Source organism: Chlamydotis macqueenii, chromosome 4 (assembly GCF_036417535.1).
Source record: "Chlamydotis macqueenii isolate bChlMac1 chromosome 4, bChlMac1.mat, whole genome shotgun sequence".
NCBI classification, from domain to species: domain Eukaryota; kingdom Metazoa; phylum Chordata; class Aves; order Otidiformes; family Otididae; genus Chlamydotis; species Chlamydotis macqueenii.
In genome coordinates this window covers 17,520,075-17,537,281 of record NC_141559.1, presented here as the reverse complement: position 1 = coordinate 17,537,281, position 17,207 = coordinate 17,520,075, and the positions used below count along the sequence as shown (strand labels likewise).

The 17,207-nt window shown below is 35.8% G+C and overlaps 1 protein-coding gene across 2 annotated transcripts in view; it reads left to right on the top strand.

The window, feature by feature from the left end:
- LRBA (LPS responsive beige-like anchor protein) overlaps nucleotides 1-17,207 on the top strand; it is a 423,660-nt gene that overhangs the window by 69,842 nt on the left and 336,611 nt on the right. For both annotated transcript variants that reach the window (XM_086746251.1, XM_086746250.1), the window contains exons 18-22: nucleotides 1,618-1,710; nucleotides 2,529-2,637; nucleotides 3,188-3,269; nucleotides 4,886-5,009; nucleotides 5,262-5,454. In XM_086746251.1, coding sequence (XP_086602377.1) covers nucleotides 1,618-1,710; nucleotides 2,529-2,637; nucleotides 3,188-3,269; nucleotides 4,886-5,009; nucleotides 5,262-5,454 — 601 coding nt within the window. The remainder of the gene's footprint in view (nucleotides 1-1,617; nucleotides 1,711-2,528; nucleotides 2,638-3,187; nucleotides 3,270-4,885; nucleotides 5,010-5,261; nucleotides 5,455-17,207) is intronic.

The window sequence follows — 17,207 nt, the reverse complement described above, 5'->3', positions numbered from 1 at the left end:
TCAGGTAGTGACATGGTCATAAGTACTTTATTGTCTAAAAAGTAAGCAATGAATGAAATTGGATGTAACTGATAAAAACATAACACATCTAAATGTATTTATGGGAGATTTACAAAGATCAAGAACTTGCATTTGTTATTCTTCACATTGACAGAAGGTCAATGTTAGAATTTTTCACTGTGTAAATAAACTTCATTTAATAAAATACAAAGCTTTAATGTGCTGCAAATAAATGTTTGAGAAGTTAAGATTAAATACTAGTCAGATTTCTTTTTATTCAAGGAGTGGAAGGCATAGATACATGTGATGAGTTCTGTGGAATATTAGCAATTGAACTGGTAATGTCAAACATATTTAAGGTTACTGGACACTTCCCACTGTAAGACTGTACTTCCAATTGTTTATTAATTTACCAGACTTTCATCAGTTACATTTACACTTTCCTTGCTGTGCTTATTACTCTTTCCTTTTCTTTCTTGGGAAAACTTCAACTAGACCTGTTCAACTAGTCTAGTACTTTCCAAGAGACATGCTCCTCGCACCCTTTGGCTTTCTTCTTAGGCCTTCCTAGTGGAGAATCATAACTGGGCCTAGAGTGTAATCATAAGGAGGTGAAGAGCAGAAACCGATGTACGTGAAATGAGAGAAATGCCTTCTGACTTGATGTCTTTATCACTCCTGAGGGAGCAACAGCATATGCAGGTGTCAGATATTAGTCCCAGTAATAAATCTCCCCCTATACATGACTATTCCTATCCAGCCACAGTTATACTAAAACAATTACTTGCTTAGTTTTCTGGATAACCCCACCTGGAATATTGCGTCCAGCTTTGGAGCCCCCAACATAAGAAGGATGTGGACCTGTCGGAGCGAGTCCAGAGGAGACCACAAAGAAGATGAGAGGGCTGGAGCACCTCTCCTATGAAGACAGGCTGAGAGAGCTGGGACTGTTCAGCCTGGAGAAGAGAAGGCTCTGGGGAGACCTTATAGCGGTCTCCCAGTACCTAAAGGGGGCTTATAAGAAAGATGGGGAGAAACTCTTTAGCAGGGCCTGTTGTGATAGGACACAAGGGGTAATGGTTTCAAAACAGATTTCAAAATCAAGTCAACAGACTTAATACAAGGGAAAAACATTTGCAGTGAGGGTGGTGGAACACAGGATCAGGTTGCCTAGAGAGGTGGTAGATGCTCCGTCACTGGAAACATTCAAGGCCAGATTGGACAGTGCTCTGAGCAACCTGATCGAGTTGGAGATGTCCCTGCTTCTTGCAGAGGGTTAAGACTAGATGACCTTTAAAGGTCCCTTCCAACCCAAACTATTCTATGATTATGATGGTTCTCAATGTAGGAATTGCAACCGCCTTTCACAGCATGTTTTATGTATTGGTATTTGGGAGATATTTAAATTTGATTTAAAATATCTAAATGTAATTATAAAACGTGAAATCACAAACTATTGTGCCATTAACAGAAATGCCATGCTGAGTTTTGTAGTCTTATCAATAGTCATGCTTTTAAATTAGGCTCAGATACAAATTTATTTGCAGTAAATTTGTCATTCAAAAAATTTCTATGTATTTCAACTATTTTGGGAAACTTTGTGTTTTCTCCACTTAGGGTTGTCTACAAGCTTTTAGCATCACAAAGTGAAGGCATCAGGGTGCAAGCTCTAAAAGTGATGGGATATTTCTTAAAGCATCTCGCTCCAAAGTAAGTACTGTTTTAGGTCTTAAAACCCACTAAAAAAGAAGGAAGAAAGCTAGGTTACACATAGTGTATTTTATTTTGTGTATATACTATTTGGTGTGTATATATAGATGTGTTTGTATGTAAAGTAGAAAAAGCTGTATTGGAGGTTGATCACTAAATATGCTTCACTGAATAGGAGCTACCGTTCTTCAAGAACCCTTCAGTTTGTTTGCCATTAATATGTTTCTGATGTGCTGAAATTACTTGTTATTGTCAACTAGTGTCCAGGCATTATAATTTCATTTAATCAAGTTCATTTAATACTAACTTTCAGTGTGGCTACCTGCTTTTTAAAGTGGTCTTTTTCCATAATTCTACTGAAATCTGTAGCAAAAATTAGACTGGTGAGATGAACCCTGTGTTACTTACTGAGAACTAGATTTAATAATGTCTCAAGTCAACTGCAGTAGTAGATAACTATTGAGTTCACTGTCCATGGTTGTATTTTTGAGTGAAATGAGGACACAAATACCCTTTCATTAGTGTTTATCAAGAAATCCCTCAGGGTATGTTTAAAGTATTCTGGGCCCATGGGTGAATGGACTGCATTTATGGAAGAAAGTTAGCTGTCTTCTGTCTGTCTTCAGGGAATGACTTGTCCATTCAGAATTTGAATCCTTGTACTTTTTTCTTAACCAAAAATGAAAGACTTAAGGAACAAGGAAGAAAAAGATGTTTCCAGTGATTTCATATTTCTTGAGGCACACTTCTTAAACTTTCTTTTCTCCCTAAAGCAAGTTGAATATGTAAGTTTATTTTATCTTTCTGTACTGTTTTAGGAGAAAAGCTGAAGTCATGCTTGGACATGGATTGTTCTCTTTGTTGGCTGAAAGGCTGATGCTTCAGACAAGCTTAATCACCATGACCACATACAATGTCCTGTTTGAGGTAGTAATATACTCTTAGGATCCAATCTTCCTAATTACTTATAAGACATTGTTAGAAAATTGCTTACATATTTGTGCTGATATGTTCCAGATGACATTAAACCTTAGCGTGATGCAACTGAGTGCTGCTTTTTTTTCCCCCAAGCTCACTACTTGAGATCCCACGCCCACTCTTAATTTGATTGTGCTCATTATGGACAATTCTAGATAATGAGTGACCTGAATGTCTCAAGCAGACACTCATATATATGTAGAATTTTATTATAGCAATGATCTTGGCTGATGATCGGGTTTAGTTAGATTCAGGTTTCTCTTCCAGTGTATTTAAATAAATGTGTGCTTAAGAGAAAGCAGTAAAAAAAAGAAGGTTTAGAGTAAAATTTTAGGAATAGAATGCAATAAATTATCATGAAAGAGAACAAACAGGGTTTTTGGATAATTTTTAGAGCCATGGTGAAATAATGATGGTGCTGTATGAAGGATGTATCCAACTGTTTTTCAGTAAGCTATCTTTATGAAGATTAATATGGCATCTTCTTCTTTCTTGCTAGATTCTGACTGAACAGATTTGCACTCAAGTGATACATAAACAGCATCCTGACCCAGATTCAACAGTGAAGATACAAAATCCTCGTAAGAAAGATACACATTTCTAAGTGCTACCATAAGAAAAGTCTGCTCTAAAGAAAATATGACCTCCAGCAATCTTAATTCTGATCTCACTTTACATTGTCTTTCATACAAAAACAAAGATAATGTGCAATTAGTTGCAGTTATTTGGGAAGTATGTCTCTCCAGCTTTTTGAAAGACATTCTATGTGTCTAAATGTGTATCTAGTTCGTAACTCACCCTTTTTGGCTGTGCAGTTGTGTTACGAAATGGTTTTTCAAGACTGCATGCACAGGATATTTTGATTTAAGATTTCAGCAAAATTCTGATTGCATTATTTAGTGATATCAGACTAAATTACCTGAAATACGGAAACAACCTTCATTTTGTTATGTTCAGTACGACAGCACTAGATAGAAAGTAGGAGACGTATCTACTCATTGTTTTGGTTAGCTTACTTTGTGGGAAATATCTTGATATGAAACTTTAAATGTCTTTTGAACCAAAAGCAAAAACTTCTCCTTTCCTGAATTATATGCATTATTAATATGCTCTGTATGTAATACAATGAACATAGGATAACTTTAGGAGTTTATTTTTTTTCCTGGAGAAATAATAGATTTTTCACTTTCATGTCTGCTTTGTCATTAAATGTACGTCACGGTTGTGGGTTTGCTTCATGCTGAAAGTGGGGGAAGAGTAAGGGAAGCAAAGGACATACAGAGGAAAGAAATCTGGTTGCATATACAGTTTGCCTTCTGGTAAATCTGTGTGAAGCAAGAGATGAGGAGATTTCTGTTAATTTCTCTTAAGATTTTTGAGGTTGGCAGTCACTGCTGTGGTTAATACAAATTGTGTAGTGTGAGGTATGAGTCTGGAGTTACCTAGGTCTAGTAGAAGGAGTGGCTTCTACAGTACCTTTTTAAGATCAGTGCTAATATTATCAAATAAGGAATTTCTCTTTTTAAAGAAATTGTACAAGGTGGACTGAAACTATCACAGTAATCATGTTCACATTGCACCCTAATTTATTTACAAAGTTAACATTTTTTTTTTGAAGTAACAAGAACAGTGACTGCCACACTGCTTCAAAACATTGAATGTACCCACAATTTTGACTGTCTCTTTAAAATATAGAAAACATTATGCTCCTAAGAGGTGAAATCTTATATCAAGATTTTGTCCCCTTTCTCAAACTTTTTAATAACAGAATTTAAGTATAATTGGAAGTTGTTCTCATTCTTCAAAAACTTATTCTTATTAAGGTAGAGCAAAATTTAGACGTTTTTCTCATTTTAAAACAGATACATTATATTATGTGAACTTCCTTGTCATCTGTCATACAGTAACATTTCTGTTGCTTAGACTTAGTAATTAAAAAAAAATTCAGAATAATTTAAATGATTCCGTTTTCTTCAGCTGCATAGGCCTGCAAATTTCCCTGATGGTAACCACGTTGAAGTTTTTGGAGAAGGGATTTGTATTAGTTAAACCTTCTACTCGAATGGAGCTGTGCTTTTTCTCAGTATAAAACTTTTTATGTAGCATCACTTTTCTTGTACAAACAATATTGGAAGATGTCCTTTATTTTATGCTATGCTTAGTACTAATATTTTGTTGCTCATGAACTGTTTTATAGAGATTTTGAAGGTTATTGCAATCCTGCTACGGAATTCTCCACCATGTCCAGAAACTCTGGAGGTTCGGCGAGCCTTTCTCTCAGATATGATTAAACTTTTTAATAACAGCAGAGAAAATAGGAGGTAAGATAGCTTGCTCTGTGCACATGTACACAAAGTAAGTAACAAGGTCTCCTAGTAAATGAGACTCATTGGGCAGATACAGCTTCGTTGCTGTTCAGGAAATTATATACTTCAGTATAGTCTTCAATATGTAAAATTAGAGAAGCTTCCACATAGCAATTGTTTTAAACATACTGAATTCCTGACTTAGCTGATATATATTTCTAACATACATTTTGAAATTTGATTAAATACCATGTGTGCATTTTGCAGGAGTTTGTTGCAGTGCTCTGTCTGGCAGGAGTGGATGCTTTCCCTTTGCTGTTTTAATCCAAAGACTTCTGAGGAACAGAAGATAACTGAGATGGTGTATACCATATTTCGAATTTTACTCTATCATGCAATAAAATATGAGTGGGGTGGCTGGCGTGTTTGGGTGGATACACTGTCGATCACACATTCAAAGGTGAGTGTTTGTTGGGAGATTTTTTAATGGTATGTAATTAGATTTAGAGTCTTAAAGTGCTGTATCATACAGTGAGATGGTCATGAAGGTCAGAAGTTAAATAAAAATCTAATGTTTGTTACTGGGCGTGACTTTCAAATAATTGATAATTAGATGTTAATTTTGTTGTTCAAACACAAATTTTTGTTTTGTTGTTGTTCAAATTGTAATAGTATTTGTACTGAAAATGGCATGAATTTTTAAAAATGAGATAATCAAACTTCAGGAACATTTCTGAAAAATGTTGATGGTGGTTTTGTTTTTTAGTAGTAGCAGAAACACAAGGTGGCGCACCATATCTATTCATAAACAAAAATTCCTTTTCGTGAGATCAAAAGGCTATAAAACAAAACAGTAAAAAGCAAAGAAATAAAGTTAAGACAGATGCTTCAGCTGTTAAGCTGTCATAGAATACAGGGTGAGAACGCAAATCCTTGCAGTATGAATGAGACTATTACCCTTCATTATTCTTCTGTCTGATTTTTTTTTTTGTTGTTACAACTGGAATTATATAATAAAAGTTACTAGCAGATCTTTGAACAAGGCACAGTAGTATGAAATATAATTGCCCTGCTTTATTCTGAACAAAAGAGTGAGGCCAGTGTGGGCTTTGTAATTACTCTGATTTATCAGAAATATTTACCTAAGATGAAATAAATTATAAATTAAGTATTTATAAATGTGTGCAACTTAGCCATGTGAAAAGGACATCTGTGAATTCTAAAGATCCCTTTATGATTCTAAGGAATTGTTAGCATTTCTGAGGTCCTTGATTTTGTATGAATTTTTTCCCCAAAAAAATCAGTCTCTGCAGACAGCAAGAATACTGGTATTTTGCAACTCTTGCGTTCATAGCTCAATGGTGGATTATTGTGCTATGTGGAGACAAATGTAGAAATCTATTTAATAAAATTGTGTGAAATAATATAATTAAATAGTCACTTAGCTAAATGGAATCCAGGGCCCAATTTTAACCCTTACAGAGATCATATTTCAGTTGTTGAAATACCCTTAAGTGTCTTTTTTGTTGGCTCTACAGTCTTCAAAAAGCCTATTTCCCCCCTTTCCACCAAGATGCAGAGGGTGTGGGTGGAGTAGATTGTACAACGGCAAGCTGTAGCCAGAGTAAAGATCCCTAATGTACTTTTGTAGAAACTGGCATAATTTAAAGCATTTCTGGAGTTGCTGGGGAACTGTCCCTGGGGAGAGATGTAGAGGTGAGTGAGGGAAGACTACCTTTCTACCTCTGTTATGCAAAGCTTTGGTGTATTGAATTTAAAAATTCAATACAACAATTACATTGTTTTGTAAGCTGTAGTTCTGTTCTTAGACTCTTTAGAATTTTACAAATTTATTGTAATGTTGGAAATCTAGAGTTTTTAGAGGAAAAAACAAGATATTATTGTGATGCTATGGCCAACTATTAAGAAAACCTGCCTGGTTTTAGAAAATAACAAAAAAAAAAAAGGTACAGATAATGTTAATTTTGGTGGGTTTTTTTTGAAAGGCTGTATGTTTTTGTGCAGTACCATAGTTAATGAGAAAATGGTGTGCTTCATTCTTTTTTGGTTCCTGGCATGCTGGCATAGTGAGGTATCCTTGGTTGTGGAAATTATGTCCTGTATCAGTTTTCCCAAGTTTAACTTAGACTTTCTGGTCAATATATAATGACTGTATATTCTTCCAGCCTTCTTCAGAGGAAGTTGAACAATGGCAGGGTTAGAAGTCCGTGAGTGTGGGCAGAGCTAGCAGCAGAGTGGTGGTGTAATTTTGAAGGAATCATAAAGGAGTTTGGTTTGTTTGGACGTTGGTGACAGTATTATCCAGTTCCAGAAGCCTAAATGAAAACGATTAAAGAACAAAAGCACAAAGAAACAAACTTAACAATAGTGATATGAATGATGATGCAGTAATCAAGGATTTTAAAACTGGATTTTTTCACCTTTATTATGCATTTGCCATTTGAACTTTTTTTATAAATAATACATGCAATTTATGCAACTAGCAATATAAAGCTAGATAATGTTTCATAGCTACCTTTTAATTACATAAGCATAAATTAAGATAAGTCACCACAAAAGCTTTTTGTGGTAAAACCTTACTAATAATTTCAAAATATTCTTATAAGCAAATATTAATATCTAATGATAATGAATTTTCAATCTCTCTAATTTTACTTATTTTGGATATTCTTGTATCCTGTTATACCAATATTGACATTCATACAGATTCACATGTAACATAGCGTAGACATAATTCAGCGGGCAAATTGCTCGATGCTAAGTGCGTCTCAGATGTTTTTGATTTCTAGCATGCTTTCAAAGTAATGTGGAAATTAGGGGAACAAAAATATTTCCTTAACATTGCTAAGAGAATAACCAATTTGTGTTTTTATTATTTCATCTCTAATTGTATTGGGTTACTGCTTATTTTTCCTTTTTACAACCCTTTGCACCATTCTTACCACTAATTTATAACACCATTCTGTGATGAAGAACTAGTATATAAAGGACTAGTGTTACAGAATTGGATAGGTTTTGCAGAGCTACACATCAAGATACATGCAGCTGCTATAAAAAGCCAAAGAAACTCAATTGCAATTTTATTGTCCAGTTTGATAGATTTCCTGCCACCTTTGTAGCAGGGAAGCTGTTTGTCACTGTAACCCTCTCCTCCAACAGCTGCACGTTTTATAAGCAGCAATGGCTTTTCTAGCATAATTGCACTACATTGGTTTCCTTGCGCTCAGAATTCAATGTGTGTAACCTTTTTAAAGCCAAATTTCTTAATAGTACTCATGTATTTTGTTCATTTCCATATTACTTTTTTTTGTATTTTCCAAATATCAACACAGTGTACACAAAGGTGTTCAATCTGTGGCTACTAGTTCAGTAAAAATGTTAATGAAAAAATCAAATCACAACTCCAGTTTGTTCTGACCCGCCAGTGCTGAATTTGTGAAAGCATCTAAGGTCTCTTTTTAAATGTTGTAACCATGCTAGCTAGACCTTAGATTTTATGGGTTTAACAGCATTACTTTGTGAAAAGGACCAATGATTTTGGGGTTAATAATAGGAAACAAGTAAAGAATGGTGGACAACTTGCCTCTTTGACCTTTCAGCTTGCCCGAGTTTTAAAAGAGTGTAATGATTTACACAGTAAAATAGACTCCTAAATTATTGGAATGTTTCAAACTACTGGGAAGAACTAACATTTGCTTATTTCAAGCTCTTAAATATATTTTAGTACTTAAAAGTTGCTTCATGTTACCACGTGATTCAGTTAAAGAGAAGATATTTGTGTAAATTCTGATTTTTTTTTTCCAGTAGCTCCAGAAATTTTAATTGAGTAAGTTCCAGAAATATTAATATGTATAAGCTACAGTTTTATTGCTGTATAAGTGGAAAAATTTTGTTCACTGATCTGAATGGGAAGAAGTATAATTTTAAAATGTTAGTACTGTGACTTTAACATACAATGTATTTCAAAATAATTGTAATTTTTTCTAAGGAAGTACAGTTGTAATAAACATTGGTGAGTGTTAAGTAAATATGCATGTTCTTTGATTCCCCAGGCATTTAATACAGGAGAAAAAAACCAAAAAGATATGCACAGTGTTTACATGTGTTACGTTTGACTGATTTTCATCACTGTCAGATGAGGGAAAACCATCAAAAGCAACAAAGATTAGGTGGTGGAGGAGTTAATATATGATGGCAATTTAAAAACTGATTTGCAGAGGAGTAAACATGGCTCAGTAGTTTTAGAAAGTAACAGGCCATCGGGATCTTTTGAGTCCAAATCCCACTGGCATTCATGAGTTATTGAGGATGGGTTTGTCTCCATCTTTTCTCCCTGTCTTGAAGAATGTGGTCTCCCAGAGTGGTGTGTGCAGACATTTTTGGCTCTGGGGCATTTTCAAGGCTTCAGATATTCTTCAGTCCTCTGAAAAGTGTGTCTGCATTGCCCTGAGGGGAAGAAGAGGTAACTACCCAAGAGGGTCATTGTACTACTGCAGGTTTTTGATTTTCAGTTGTACAGTGCTCAGCGTATCAATGAAGCAAAGGAGTAAATTAAGTAGCACACTTGAAATGTTTAAGTATGGGATTCATTCTTATGGTATAAATAGTTATTTATTAAAAATTATTGCTTATTCTAGGTAGAAAAGATTCTCAGGGGGGTCACCTGACTTAAGGAGAGTAGAAGGAACTTGGGGAGTAGAATGTACAACCTCCTTTAAAGCTGTGTACTCTCCAAGGTGTATGGTTATGATGCAATCTTTCATCTTTTCTAGGTGTTCCCTTGTTACAGCTTCTTTTGTAGTAAATGTCTGGGAAAGTTTTTCCTGGTCGATGCCTATGAGGAGAAGAAAATATTTTCATTATTCAACAGGCAGTGTGGTTGGGAGGAGGAATCTGTACCACTGATGGGCTTTTATGCATGCAGCATGTATGGTTAATGAGAAGCTCCTCTATCTCATTATTCACTCAGTTTGATTAAGTGGAATGTAACGAATAAAGCTGCAGTATGCTAAAATTTGACTAATTCAAACTGAAAGAAAAGTGTGAAGTAGGGGATAGGAATAGACTGATCAAGGTAAACTGAAAATTTATGAAATGGGAAAGAACAAGATCAGCAGGGTAGAGGAAGCTGTGCAGAAGCCTTAAAAGAGGAGTGTAATAGATATTTGCTACTGATTGAGTGGTGCCATAGATATCAAAAGAAAAGAGGAAACATTTGCAGGGGAAAACTGATGCATAAAGAGGCAAACAGCTGTGAGGTAGTCATCCTAGGCAAAGATGACATGAAGAGAGAATGTTTTCTCATCTGTATAACTTGGAATAAAAATCATTGGAAGATGAGACCTGTGTCTGCAGCCTCAAGAATTGTTTGTGGCCTCCTTTGCTGTTGCTGCCGATTTTGAGGCAAACTCCTCCATACTTGGCTGCTACCTGTGTTCACGTTGTGACTCTGTTTTGGCTGTGGGAACTGAACTGGGCTTCTGGGCCATGAGTTGAAATGATGGATGTGGGGTCTCTGCTACAGGGCTTCCAACAACACATTGAGAAAAGGATGTGGAAGAGGATGGCCAGAGAAGTGCACAAGATCTACAGCTAGGTATTATGACAATGCAGAGTGGTAGACACTGAATTTAGTTACAACATATTTTTCTTAATAACTAAATATAGAATGTGCACGAGGCAGAATTTGACAGTCTGCTGAACTGTAGGAGTGGTGGCAAGGATTGGGATAGAGAGGAAATATCATAGAATCATAGAATGGTTTGGGTTGTAAGGGACCTTCAAAGGTCATTTAGTCCAGCCCCCCTGCAAGGAACAGGGACATCTCCGGCTAGATCAGGTTGCTCAGAGCCTCATCCAACCTGGCCTTGAATGTTTCCAGGGATGGGGCATCCATGGATGGATACCTTGAGAGGATATTGTGCTCATGTCTTACAATTTAAATTAGTTAAAAGCAATAGTTGCATTAGTGAAAATGAGCAAATACATATTTTGTATGCCTTTTCAATTTATTATTGTACGGTGATGTAACAGTAAGCTATACCTTGACTTGATTTGAAAACAAAATATGGCAAACATACATAAAATTGTCTCTGAGGTAAGCAAAGACTTTTACAAATTATATTGACTAGTAATTGCTTTCCTATTCTAGATATTACTTGCATGCATATTTTTTTCTCAAGCTGAGGAGAAAAAGGGCAAAAGTCTTTTTAGATGAGGATACAGGAACATTAAAGTGTTTTGGTATAGTGGTTTTCTCCCTCACCTGCCTCTGCCTTGTGTGGCAGTGAACGCTTTTTTGGTGGAAGCTTAGACAAATCCTAGAAATTGCTCATGTGTAGTGTCCTGCATAATATATGTTAATTTGCTTTTCTTAGCTTTCTTCTGTGAACCACTCAGAAATAACCCAGAGATTCCTCAGGTCAGTGGGTTACAGACTGTAAGTCAGTATATGGTGCACACATTACCTTTCGATCTTTCACTTTGCTGAATTGAAAATTAGGTCTGCTGTCTTTTGATATTGGTGCCTCTCATCTAAACAGACCTGGTTTTGTTTGGAGATTAGTTTCTACTTTTGAACAGTTAGTGTTGCTAGAGGAGAAGTGGAAAAACAGGTCAATAAAGTTCTTAAGATTTAAAAAGTTGTAATGCTTTCTGGATTTATGAAGTTTATTGATGGTGTCAGCAGCACAGGAGCTAGTTTGCACTGAGCAGACTCTATGAGGAAACAGCAGTACTATTTAATTGTCTGACCTGTCTAGCAGACATTTCATTCCTCTCTCTACTCTACAAAATTGCCCACCTGATAATGAAAAAAGACAAAATCTTAACGTATAGTTAAAATATTTTCCCTATGTTCTTTAATGCAAATGTCAATCATCTTAACCTTTTTCATTGCTGCATGTTAATTTTTCTCCTCGGCAATTAGTAAATGTTGGATGTCAAATTAAGTTAAAATTAATGGCAGAGGCAAATGTTGCAGTTATTAGCTCACAAGTGTCTTTAACTAGTAGTGTGTAGAGATGCATGCCAAGCATTGCAAACAGCTATGGATTAACTATCAAATGATGGTGGAGATTAATGATTGGCCTTTTAGCTCACTAATTTAGAACAATTTCTAGTAATTAATTTTGTATTATCAACTTTACAGTTGCAAATACCTTAAGGAAAATAAAAAATGACTTAAGTACATTTAAGTTTCTTCAAGCTAACAGTTGTCTTGTTGCATGCTTGCAGATTCTAATCTTTAATATCTTTGTATACTATCTCTGACTACTTGTATTTAGTAGTAATAATTTCTACTTCATTTTGCTTTTTCATTGATACTGCTTTTTTAAACATAGGTGTTTTCTTTGTAGGATGTGTTGTTTGTCTTTATAAACTTACGTTTACGCATAAATGCCGTATCATGTAATGGAAGTGTGGGGGAAGAATTGTCCAATGCCTCCATTGTAATACCACTATTTCTTGGTTTCCTGTCAAACCAAATTACAAATTGGTGTAGTAAGCAGAACTGTTTATACAGGCTTGTTGAAAAGTTGGATTTTACAAAGCAGTATTTCTTAAATTTTGTTTTTTTAAAATATAAATAAGAAACCCCCAAACTTGAAATGCATGTTTGAAAAATACTATTTCAGGTAGTTTGTGTAATTTTGTGCAGTGCTATTTTAATTTGAATGTTATTTAAAGCACAGTATTTAATACATTAGGTGACATGAATTCTTTCTGATATTTGTGGTAGAAGTAGAAATTGCTGTCCTTTAAAAGTGGATTTGGGGTTTTTTTAAGTGGTGTTCTGTAGTTCTTTACTGTCTACTTTTCTTTACCATTATGTGTCTCCTTACAGTTTGTTCTTAAATCAACGTAGATTCTCATCAGATTGTGCTTGGATTTATTTGCCCATAAGTTTACATTGTAAAGATAAGTTATCAATATTGACCTTCTGGCCACTCTCTTTTCTTTTCTTTTCTTTTTCTTTTTTTTTTGTAGTAGCAAATTAGTAGTCCTGAAGAGCACAGTTTGGTTTTCCAAGTAATGGCCTCCAGACCATTGTCTATTCCCTGGTTCAGATGAGACTGATCGTGGAAGTATATTGCATCCCTTACCATTGTAGTTTTAGTTGTTGACATAGTTAGGCAAAGGTCAACTTGTTGCAAAGTTGGTTCCATCTCTAACCTATACAGTCAGTAGAACACATACTGATAACTTTCAGCAGTCTTAGTTGGGAAAACTGAACTGCTCGGTCTGTAATTCATGATTCACATGTTAATATTCAAAATTAATACAAATACATACAGTGCCTGACTCCAAGGTAGCACATGTAGGTTGTTAGAAAAAACAAAGCATGCAACAGGAAACTCTCTTAAGAGTCAAAAGAGTAAGTAGCATGGGAAGATTTTGAATAATGGATGAATAAGTATATATTGCTAATAAATCCTGGGGGGCTTTGCTGAAACAGTGGTTAGTTTTTAGGTAGAATTTAGTTTTGTGATTGTTTGGAGTATAAAAAATAGGGAGTCTTAGATCTAGATGAGCTTTCCTTCCAGCACTGAAATTTTAACTATCTTTAAAATTAAATGAGAAGATATGATGTGAAGGAAAGAGCTAGAACACAGGAAAACTCCATTGCTGACAAGCCAATAAGAGCTTAAGCTATTAAGAATAACTGAAATCTTGGCTATGGCATGCTTATTAATGAGGCAGTGAAATTGCTAACAAGGGACCAGAAAATTTGGGAGCTTTCGGTAATGTAATATGAAGTATGACATGCACAGAGTGATCTTGTTAGGGTCATGGAGATGTAGTGGGACAGCTCCTGTGACTGGAGTCATATGATGAAGGGACACCAGCTCTTTAGGAAGTGCAGGCTGGGAAGATGAGGAATGGGTGTTGCTCTTGATGCGAGAGAGCAATTGGAGTTTATTGAGCTCTATCTGGAGATAGATGAGGAGCCAGCTGAGAGTTTCTAGATTAGGATTAAAGAGAGGACAGGTAAAGGGGACTTAATAGTGGGCGTCTGCTGCAGGCCACCTGACCAGGAAGAACAAGCAGATGAGGTTCTCTACAGACAGGTAGGAGCAACCTCAGCTTTGCAAATCCTGGCCCTCATGGCCCTGATATATGCTGGAGGGACAACGCAGCAGGACATAAGCAATTCAGAAGGTTCCTTGAGTTCATTGACAACTTCTTCCTCCAAGTGATAGAGGAGCCAATGAGGAGAGGTGTTTTAGTGGACCCTCACACTTACCACCAACAAAGGGCTTGTTGGGAATGTGAAAGTCAAAGGCAGACTTGGCTACAGCGACCATGAGATGGTGGTGTTCAGGGGAGAGAGGAGAGTAAAAGCAGGCTCACAACCTTGGACTTAAGGAGAGTGGATTTTGATTTGTTTCCAAGCAAGGTTGATTTAATGCTATTAACAAGACTATAAATTTGGTTGCTAAGAGAAAACCTGAAGCTGCAATAGGCTTTTGTAAAGGCAGCTAGGCAGCACACTAGGAAAAGGTTAGTATTACGGAAAGAGTACATCACGGGTTATACAAACTGAGATATAACTAAGTGACCATTTCTCCAGACATGGTTACCAGCACTGTAGGATGTGTTTTGTGGTGTTGAAATTAAGAAGCTATAAAGAAAGTTGCTTTTACTGCTGCATATGAGTTTACTGAGACTGAACTGGAAGGATGCATGAAGATATGGTTGCTTACACTCTTAAAGATTTTTCTTGAAGAACTGGAAAGGTTGCAGAGGGGGTCACGGGAAGGGTTCTAGTCCTTCAGAATGAAAGCTCATTTTCTTTAGATGGTGCTATTACTTCTCCGTCTTTTGGACTTTAAAAAACATTGTTATAGTATGTTAAAGAAAAAAAAACTTGAAAACATGATATTTCATACTCATTGAGGTATTTTTAATAACTCAGAAATGTAGACATAATTAGTGACTAGAAATTGAAGGTAGATATTCAAAATGAAGAAGGATGGGTTTTTTTTTTTTTTTAATTCTAGATAGTAGAGTAGATTGGGTGGAAATTACACAGGGGAGATTTGATCTCTTCATTTCTATAACCAAGGCTGGACAATTCTGGATGCTGTCATCCAGTCTGTGTTACTGGGCTCAGTGTGTAGGAAAGTGGGTTAAAATCAAGAGCTGGGCTACATGATCTGAAGTTTTTTTCTGACCTTAACCTCAATGATTTCTGTGAAGTGCTGGGGGAAAGCAGCTGTAACAGAACTGATGATACACTTGTAGAATGTATTTAAAGTTATGTTCTTTGATGCTTGTGATTTAATTTAACCAGCTTGGTAATTTATCAAAGCACTTATGTGGACAGGGTTGCCAGAACTTAAAGCTTTATATTACTGTTAAAGCTTGTTGTGTTTTGTAAGGATGAGTGTAAGCATCAAGTGTTGCTTGATGAAACTCTTGCAACACTGTGAATGTGCTCTTTTTGCAAGGTGGTTTTAGTAACTGCCAGCCCTGTAAAGCATCTCTCTAATTCGTTCCATTAATATTGAATTGTTGCTGTTATTGAGCATGTTCTGTGAGTCATGTACCACTCTCCGTTGCTCTCAAGTTTGAGCACTGAAGAAAATCAAGTTTTGTAACAGGTCCATGCAACCACTCTCTTGTGATCGTCTTAGTGTCATCATGCCTGTCCCCATTTGTACTGGGGAGAGATGGCAGCAGCAGTAATAGAATTTGACATACATGTCTACTTCGTTTGCACCTTTCCACACACACACACACACACACAATAGTGCCATTCTCATCTTCATCTTTATCTTGCTTTGCCTTGGTTCAAGGGGACAAGTGAAATAAGGTTTTGAGGCTAGACATGAGACTTGTTCAACAGTTTTGGAACCAGTGCATAACCAGAGTAGAATCCAGGTCTCCTACTTGGATGTAGCTTAACAGTGTTAAGAACATAATTAGTTGGTGTAGCTAAAGCCTGCAAATACTTTTCAGGAGTCCTTTTTCCCATGTATTTTTCCAAATGAATGTTGCAGTAACAAGTCTGATGTTGAAGACAGAAATGAATAAAGGTAGCTATGTTATCACAGATCTGTTCAGCTGTACTTGCGTTGTGTAGATGACGTGTCTACACATTATGGGTCAGTGAACTTTTTGGGAAGTACATATGATAAGTTTTGTTGAAATAAACCAACAATATTTTTATTATTGGATGTCTCTTTAGTACTTGTTGGAATAAAACTTTTTAGTAGTTTTTCGAATGGAGAAAGCAACAGGGAAAGAGAAAAAAGGGAAAGCTAGCTGGAGAAGCTCAAGTTGTCAAGATTTCTTCTTCAGAGAAGTAATTATTTGACCAAAAGTAGCAGCTTTGCCTGATCATGTTTCGAAAACAAATTAAAAGTACAATGGAGAGCTTATTAGCATGATCTATTCTCGGTTGCTTTTGACGTCCTGACTGTGGTACAGTTCAGGAAGGAAGTAGTTCTAAAGTAATAATGCCCTTTACGCACTTTATTTAGCAATACCCTATAATCAGATATGTTGTAGATCCATTGTGACAGATGGATGAACTTTCCGTTCTTTGTAATCATTTACAATTTTTTTTGTTTGTACATAACTGATTTAAAACTAGTACAGGAAGACTTTTTGTTTTTTTTAAACAGGAGGAGGAAGATATCCCAGTTCTGTTGCTAGAGACTCAAGTTTCAATTAAATCAAGTTGAACAAATAACATGCTTCAGGTCATGTGTTAGAATAGTACACTGCTCCTGCAGTATTTCAATTTATATTTGATTGATGGAGAAAATAGTATGTTAAAAAGCTAATATTGACAACACAGCCTGCCAAGGATATTCCTTTTTACCTTTGTTCTTTCTTTGCTCCTTTCTGATTTTTTAACTATAATTTCTAGTGCTTTTTTAACCTGTCAGGTTAGTTTTTGACTCGTATATGTATCACCTTAAGACAAAATATTCCTGCTGACTTATTGTCACTTTGAATACCATGTACTTGGAATGTTTAGGTGAAATCCAAATGAGTGGATTTAGTGTGTAAGAGAATAAAAAAATGTGCATTCGTGTGTTTAGTAAAATGTACTGCTCTCCTTTGTCTGTGGAAAATGTTTATGATAAAGAAAATGGTTTTAAAAAAAAAAAAACCAACACTCAGCTGCAGCTTATACATTGTGAAAATTTTGAGAACTAAACTTACAGATAAATTAAC